This window comes from Medicago truncatula, chromosome 8 (genome assembly GCF_003473485.1).
Source record: "Medicago truncatula cultivar Jemalong A17 chromosome 8, MtrunA17r5.0-ANR, whole genome shotgun sequence".
Classification (NCBI taxonomy): Eukaryota; Viridiplantae; Streptophyta; class Magnoliopsida; order Fabales; family Fabaceae; genus Medicago; species Medicago truncatula.
The window spans coordinates 15184356-15192901 of record NC_053049.1 but is presented as its reverse complement, the minus strand read 5'-3'; the positions used below and the strand labels follow the sequence as shown (position 1 = coordinate 15192901).

Below are 8546 nucleotides of genomic sequence, written 5' to 3'. Positions count from 1 at the left end.
AATTGTTAATTTTTTTATTTATAAATGTGTTTGTTTTGTGACAAACTTGTTTAATGTAGTTAGAGGACATGAAAGTAAATTCCTTGATATTGATTACTAGAAAAAACTATTTTAGTGTAGAACTTACTTTATTAGATTCAGTTTCTTATTGTATTTTTTATTGATTGTAATGTTTTAATAGAGAGTATCTCAACAAATATTTATAGAGTATTTTAGTTCTAAACTTTCATGTTCAATCTCTTTGATTAAAAGATATTTTATTTTATTTTATTTAAAATACCATTCATTTCATTATTCCCCTTTAAAAAGAATAATCCATCCTCGAATTACTATAAGAGTACTAACCCTGAGCTTTAAACAAGTGAGGATAGTTTTCAACCATAATCGATTATGCCTCCTAAGTCATCTCTTCACTATTTGATCCTTGTCAAGCCACTTCCACCAACACAACATCCTTAGCGCGTAATCGTTTCACACATCTATGAGTGGTCGTTGTTCAGTATAGCTAAGATTTTCATCTAGGTGCACTCTTTGATGTCGAATTTAGTATCATAGACATACTTCTGAAGCATTTGTACATGAAAAACACGGTAGACACCTGAGAGATTAGGTGGGTGTGCTAATCGACAAGACACTTGACCTATTTTCTCTAAAATCTCAAAAGCTTTTATGAATAGAGGACTTATCCTTCCTTGATTGCCAAATCTTAGAATACCCTTCATCGGAGAAACACATAAGAAAACATGTTCTCCAACTCTAAACTCTAAAGACCGATGTCTTTGATCATAAGATTTTTGCCTGAAAATATCCTCACTTGTAGGAACGACTGAAACATGTTCTCCAACTTTAAACTCTAACCTCTAACAGTCAACACATTTTTTCAAAAAGAAAAAAAAAAAAGTCAACACATAAGCATGAAACCATGGTGAGAAGATGACATTTTTTAGAGACTAAAATCTAATTGAAAAATCAAATACAATAAACCCGAGATGGCGATGGTGAAAGCAAGAAACTCTTGATTATTGTATCAATTCTTGCTATATGAGTTTTAATTTGATGATTGGCGTGTTGCTTGTAGTGATTTGGATTATTGTTTGTTGTGTTGCTTCTGTGAAAGGTTCGATGATGAAGAAGGAAAATGTTTCTAGAGATTTTCATGAAGGTTAGGGTTATTAAAAAAACGTTAGGGTTTACATCATCTTCATTCCCCCTTCTTCATCATCTTCAAGCTACCTTCATAAAAAACTCATGAGAAAAACCCAGAATTGATTCACATGAATGTTATTCAAACCCTAATTTATTTTACTCTCAAATTCTTTTAATTGTTGTGAAAGGGTTAATTCAAATTCAAACCCTCTCTTCCCCTTTCATTTCATCTTTTTTTTCTTTCTCCAATCTGATACCCATTCCTCTATTTCACTCTCTGCCAAACACAAAATTACAATCATCTTCTTTTCAAACATAATCCCAGAAAACAACATAAACAATTTTCTTCTTGGGGAAATTTTTATTGTATCTGAATTTTTGTTTAAGATGTTTGTTCATATGGGACAATACTTCAACATGTTCACCTCACTCTTCCCAATTATGGATCTACTGAATCAAATTAGCTAAAAGAACAACAACGGCGACAAAATCACACCCATAGTTATGGATATGAACTGTCTCTCCTTTGAAATTGTCGAAGAAAAAAAATTGGAGGTCCCAATTCTGGATATGTTGAATCAAATCAGCTAAAAGAACAACAACAACGACAAAATCACACCCATAGTTATGGATCTGAACTGTCTCTCCTTTGAAATTGTCGAAGAAAATTTTTTGGAGGAATTGATGAATGGGTATGAGATTTGTGTTTTTTAGCTACCATTTATTCATTTTGTTCTTGGTTTTGAATAATATGAAAGAAAGTTTGAAAAATTGGGATTATTGTGAAATGGGTCTGAAATTGCTGTTGTTTGACGTTGTTGCAAAAACTGTTTGTTGTTGTTGCAAAAACTTTGGAAGAGAGGAAGATGATGATGCTGAAATTGCTGCTGTTTGATGTTGCTACCATTTGATTTTGTTGTTGTTGTATGAGAGGATTTATGGGTTACTTCATGATGATGATGATGCCAAAATTGTTGTTGCTGCTTAATTTTGTTGATGTTATTATTGTTGTTCTTCTTATTTTTCCAGAAATAGTTGAAGGAGATGAAGGATTGAGATGGAGAAGATGAAGAAAATAAACCTTAACGTTTTTTTGAATAAAATTAACGGAAAGAACCAAAACAAGAAACGGAACAAAAGTTAAAATACCAAAACAGACTTTTTTTAGTAATGGGACCAAAGCGATACCAAAAAATTAGTTAAGGGACTAAAATAGCAATTAAGCCATAACATTAATATCATTTATTAAAACATTCTTATTTATTATATAGGGAGTGAAGTAGAAAAAAAACGAGTTTGACAAAATGGAAAGAAAGAAAGAAGATGGAAAAAAAAAATTGGCACAAGTTTATGTTTGTTTGTTTGACTTTTCAGTCCGTTGGATCAATCAAATGGCTAGGATTGTGAAGCAGTGACACAACTGTAGGAAACTTTGGATGCTGAGGATCCGATGTAATACTTTAAGAAGGTGTTGGATATCTCTTATAAAAGGGTTTGTCTAACATGTGCAATATTGCACATGTTAAAGAAACTAAAAGTAGTAACTTTTTATTGAAAACCAACAATTAATTATTAAAAATTTACATATTTAATATAAATACACAAGTTTTAAGTCAAAGTTACTACTTTAAATTTCTTATCATGTGCAAATTTGCACATGATAGAAAAACCCCTTATAAAAAGCTTGACTCAATGGGAAATGCACAAAAGGACAAAGTATAAGGAGAGAAAATCCTCAAGAAAGAAAAAGAGACTAAACACACACAGAAAAGATCAAAATTAATTAAATTTTCTAGATGGCCGGTTCAGGTTCGTATTCCTATGTCTACGATGTGTTCATCAGCTTTAGAGGGGAGGATACTCGGCTAGGGTTTACTGGATTTCTGTACAAGACTCTATCTGAAAAGGGATTCCACACCTTCATTGACCACCACGCTGACGCGGGAAGAGGAACAACGAAGACACTTGTAGATGCAATTGAAGAGTCCAGGATTGGGATTGTTGTTTTTTCTGAGAACTATGCTTCCTCCACATGGTGTCTGGATGAACTTGCGTACATTATTGACTCCTTTTCCAATAAGAAAAACTTCCGTCGATCTGTTTTCCCAGTATTTTACAACGTAGATCCTTCTCACGTGCGACATCAGAGTGGGATTTATGGACAGGCACTTGACTCGCACCAGAAGAACAACAACTTCAATTCAGAGAAATTGAACAAATGGAAGAACGCTCTCAAACAAGCAGCTAATTTGTCCGGTTTCCATTTTAAACATGGGTGAGTGTTTGTGTATTTTCCATTTGATCCCTATTTAGTAGTTGGATGAGATTTTGTTGCTGTATTTTATTTTGTTTTGAGCTAGACTTCTCTATCTTATTTATCAGGGATGGATATGAATATGAATTAATTGACAAGATTGTAGACTTGGTCTCCACCAAAATTGATTCCACCCCTTATTTACGTGTTGTGGATCACCCAATTGGTCTCAATTATCGAGTGTTAGAACTAAACTGGCTTCTCAATCATAATACTCATGCTGCTACTGCCACCGTTGGATCCCATGGACTCAAACTGCTCGGTATCTACGGTATGGGTGGAATAGGGAAAACAACCCTTGCTCGAGCTGTATTCAATTTCATTTCCCCCCAATTTGATGCCTTTTGTTTCCTCGAAGATGTCAGAGAAAATTCAGCAAACCACGGCTTAGTACATCTTCAACAAACTCTTCTCGCCACCTTAGCTGGACAGAAGAAGAAGAAGAAAGACTTCCAATTAGCAAGCATCAGTGAAGGACTTCTGCTATTAAAGAATATGCTCCACCGCAAGAAGGTCCTTTTGGTTCTTGATGACGTTAACAGCTCAGATCAGTTGCAAGCTACTCTTGGAAGAGGCCTCGACACTTTTGGTTATGGAACCACCATCATCATTACTACCCGGGACAAACACTTCCTAACAACTCACGGGGTTCATACGACATACAAGGTAGAGGAGTTGACCAAGGATGAGTCCCTCGAGTTGCTTTCTTGGAATGCTTTCAAGACCAACAAAATTTATCCAGATTATATCGACCTGTTAAACCGCGTAACAACTTGCGCATCTGGCCTTCCTTTGGCTTTGGAGGTTATAGGCTCATACCTGCATGGGAAAGGAGTAAAAGAATGGGAATCTGCATTAGACTCCTATGAAAAGATTCCTTCTAAAGATATCCAAACCATACTTAAGCAAACCTACAATGCTTTGGATGGAGATCTCAGGCAACTTTTTCTCGACATCGCATGTTTCTTCAAAGGATACGAACTCTCAGAGGTTGAATACCTACTCAGTGCTCACCACGGTTACTGCTTCAAACCCCACCGTTTCAGATTCTTGCTGGAAACATCTCTCATCAAGATTGACGAGCACAATCATGTGAAAATGCATGACTTGATACGGGACATGGCCAGAGAAATCGTGAGGCAGGAATCACCCGACCACCCCGGCAAACGCAGCAGGCTATGGCTTACTACGGATATCGTCGAAGTTTTAGAAAAAAACACGGTAAGACTCTTCTCCTATGGATAATGGATTGCTTGTTTGTTTTTTCATCTTTAGTAGCATTTACTTCTTCTGACCATTATTATATATGTTATTATTACATCAAATACTTCGTTGGAAGTTTCATTCAGTCTTTGATTTCTTTAGCTCTTTAAATAACAATGTAAACATGCACTTATTGCGGTTAACTCATATGCTCTCTGTGTTACTTGAAAGGGAACAAGTGAAATTCAAACCATCGTTCTGGATTTCCCCAGATATGAAAAAATGGTACGGTGGGACGGAAAAGCCTTCCAGAAGATGACAGGCCTCCAGACACTTATTATTAGAAGTCTGTGTTTTGCTGAAGGTCCGAAGAATCTTCCAAATAGTTTAAGAGTGCTGGAGTGGTGGGGATATCCTTCACAGTCTTTGCCTTCTTATTTTTACCCCAAGAAATTAGCTGTTCTGAAGTTACCGCACAGTTCCTTTATGTCACTGGAGCTGTCCAAGTCAAAGGCAAGTTACCGCACATGTTCATTCTCACGGTCTTTTATATTAACGGATTAATTTTAACATCACTCACCTGATTATTCTTTTTCTTTTTTTCCTGCCAGAAGTTCGTAAATATGACACTTTTGAATTTTGATGAATGTAAAATTATAACACATATACCTGATGTATCTGGTGCCCCAAACTTAGAAAGGCTGTCTCTTGATTCTTGTGAGAATTTAGTTGAAATTCACGACTCTGTTGGATTCTTGGATAAACTTGAAATTCTGAATCTTGGGAGTTGCGCAAAGCTTCGGAATTTGCCACCCATCCATTTGACCTCTCTCCAACACCTCAATCTTTCACATTGTTCAAGTCTTGTGAGTTTTCCTGAGATATTAGGAAATATGAAAAATATTACAAGTCTTTCTTTGGAGTACACTGCCATAAGGGAATTTCCATATTCAATCGGAAATCTTCCCCGACTTAAAAGTTTAGAACTGCACGGATGTGGAAATCTTCTGTTACCAAGTAGCATTATTCTATTGTCAGAACTTGAGGAGTTGAGTATTTGGCAATGTGAAGGGTTGAAATCATATAAGCAAGACAAAGGTCCAGAAAAAGTTGGTTCAACAGTGTCTTCAAACGTGAAGTATATTGAGTTCTTTTCTTGCAATATATCGGACGACTTCATTCGAATAGGTCTTTCTTGGTTTTCAAATGTGGTAGAATTGAACCTTTCAGCAAACACTTTCACAGTTCTTCCAACATGCATCAAAGAATGCCGCTTTTTGACGATACTTATACTAGATTACTGCAGGCAACTTCGAGAAATCAGAGGAATTCCACCAAATTTAGAAATATTCTCTGCAATACGATGCACATCCTTGAACGATTTAGACCTCACGAATCTTCTTGTGTCCACCAAAGTCTGTTGTCCTTTGAGAGAGCTTGTTTTGGATGACTGTGAAAGTCTTCAAGAAATTAGAGGGATTCCACCCAGCATAGAACTTTTGTCCGCAAGAAACTGCAGATCCTTGACTATCTCGTGCAGAAGAATGTTACTGATTCAGGTTCGTCCTATTTTTACTTGTTAGATTTGATTTTTGATATTTACACTGACTCATGTGGTGCTGAACTTCTGTATTATTACAAACAGGAGTTGCACGAGGCTGGAAATAAGAGCTTTTGTTTGCCCGGAACACAAATGCCGGATTGGTTTGAGCACCGTAGCAAAGGACATTCGATTTCTTTCTGGTTTCGTGGCAAGTTCCCTGCACTATCTCTCTGTTTTGTTGGACTCATGCATAAAATCCCTACCGGGTTCAGACCCATTGTGATCATCAATGGCAATATAATGAAAACAATGTTGCCAGCTGAAAAATGGTTTGATTTTGAGTTCCCAGTGTTAACTGATCATATATTTATTGTTGGTGAAAGACACATAAAATTTGAAGATAATATGGATGAAGTACTTTCAGAAAATGAATGGAATCATGCGGTGATTTCTATTGATATTGATTTTAAATGGAGCTCAAGTGGACTGTTTGCTGCGTGGATTGGACTCCATGTGATCAAACAAAAATGCAGCATGGACAGAATTCAATTCACCAATCCTTGCAACTGCTGAAAGAAAAGCATTTACTGGGGAACACAGTAGATTCTCAGAGACTATTGGATCGGCTGCAAAAATAAACGACTTCATTTTATATATTGCAACCATATTTAAAACAGGGATGATAGTGTCTTTCACCGCCACCACTTCTATCATTATATGGTAATGTGAATTTGGATTCGAATTTGATATGAGTAGCATTACTGATGTCTTTGGTAATTTGCTTGTGCCTTCTCTCTCTCTCTCTCTCTCTTTCAGTTCTCTGTTTGTCTGTCTGCAATCTGCATTGTTTTATACTTAAAGGGAGACAATGGTGCAATGGCTGAAGTTGTGGAATTAGCTTCTTGCAAATGTATGGTAGGGAAGGCTGTCTGTAATTGCAATAGATCCTTAATGGTTGCAACTCTTCCATGGATCCCGCTATTTTCATTAAGCTTGAGATTTTTCGTTTAGTTGTTTTGAATACTGGTAATTAAAAAGGTGAGATGTGCGTTTCAGATTTGAAGACCAACCATGGCTTCTTTGTTGTATGCCTTGAGATTTGGCCACAGGAAGAAAGGGCGCACTGTAAGACCCAAGTGTGGAAATAGCAACTTCTGCAAGTACAACAAAGGAATAGTTAATAGCCCACTTGATCTTCGTCAAAGGGACAAATAGAAGCAAAAGTGGTGACCACGTTAATTTTACAAGTGTTGATTGATTGCAAAGGAGAGAGTGAAGTGCAATTGAACGTTTGGGTTGATAAGAACATGATGTAAATAGAATGCAGTTACTGTTCTTAACCGTCCGATTTTGAATCAACAACCAAGATCTATTAACTGTGTTATAACTGATGTGTATTTCTACAACAGCAAATTCAAATCCACCGAGAATATGTATATGAAGAGGCTTTATAGTTCTTCATGGATGTAAATAATGCATGCACTGCTTTGAATTTGTAAATCAATAAGCCTTTTGCAGAAGAGGTGTAACTTCTTTCCATAATGCCTCCAACTCTGTTTCCTTTTTACTAATGACAAGAAAATGTATGAAAAGGTTATTTATAATATATAGTTTGGCCCTAGTCTTTGAACTTCATAATTTGAATTATTAAATATTTATGGTAGTAAATTTCTTGGTGTATATTTCTCCTTTTCTTTTGAATGAATTGGTAAGTTCATGTGACTTTTCTTAGGAAAAATTGAGTAACTTTGACATTTTAACCTAAATCTAAATCAATGATGTCAGCTAGATTGTCATTTCTGACATGTAATTCCTCCTCTGTTTTTTATAACTCATGTAATTATTCTTCCTTTATTTTTCTAGTTCGAGTCATTTTCATATAAACAGAACCATGTGCTCCTGGCAATGAAACAAATGCAAAGGCTAGTGTGCGCGAGCATGACATTCCTTTGCGCGAGCATGCCATGTCATGCACAGTAGATAAGTGACGTTTCGGCAAGCTCACACTACACCTGTTTGTACCAAATCCATTCACCTATTTTCTGTAACAACTTCTTTCACTTCTGTCACAACTTCTTTTCCGACCGCCGCACCACACCGCGTCCCACCGTTCACCTTGTCACAAAATTGAAAGCATAACAATGATGTTTGGGACATGTGTTTTTATTGTATAAGTTTCTTTTTTAATCAGAATTGTTCAAGGGCGATCTAGAAATACCAAATTGAGATGTTATGATTGTCAGAGATTAATATGGATATATTGTAATATTTGGTATGGACCAAACAGTTCATATGGCACATGAGATTGTTCCAATTGAGCTTTGAGGATCGATTTTAGTT

The 8546-nt window shown here is 36.1% G+C and overlaps 1 protein-coding gene across 7 annotated transcripts; it reads left to right on the top strand.

Moving 5' to 3' along the window:
* Positions 1–2845: 2845 nt before the first annotated feature.
* On the top strand, positions 2846–7844 carry LOC11444105 (disease resistance protein RUN1). Of its 7 annotated transcripts, none has more exons than XR_003008103.2 (7): positions 2846–3421; positions 3529–4681; positions 4895–5176; positions 5275–6222; positions 6309–6926; positions 7023–7116; positions 7263–7844. XR_003008103.2 is itself a non-coding variant. In XM_024773693.2 (5 exons), exons 1-5 carry the CDS (start codon positions 2943–2945, stop codon positions 6777–6779), a joined length of 3330 nt encoding a protein of 1109 aa, XP_024629461.1. In that variant the 5' UTR covers positions 2846–2942; the 3' UTR covers positions 6780–7844. The 7 variants fall into 7 exon arrangements, 2 of the variants coding, with proteins under 2 accessions (XP_024629461.1, XP_003627907.1); XR_003008102.2 differs by having other exon boundaries at positions 7023–7160; XR_003008104.2 differs by lacking the exon at positions 7023–7116.
* Positions 7845–8546: the final 702 nt, after the last annotated feature.

Coding starts and splice junctions, on each gene's coding strand:
- LOC11444105 (XM_003627859.4), top strand. CDS start 2,943: ATGGCCGGTTCAGGTTCGTATTCCTATGTCTACGATGTGTTCATCAGC. Junction 5,177..5,274: donor TGGAGCTGTCCAAGTCAAAG/GCAAGTTACCGC, acceptor TTTTCCTGCCAG/AAGTTCGTAAATATGACACT. Junction 6,223..6,308: donor GAAGAATGTTACTGATTCAG/GTTCGTCCTATT, acceptor TATTACAAACAG/GAGTTGCACGAGGCTGGAAA.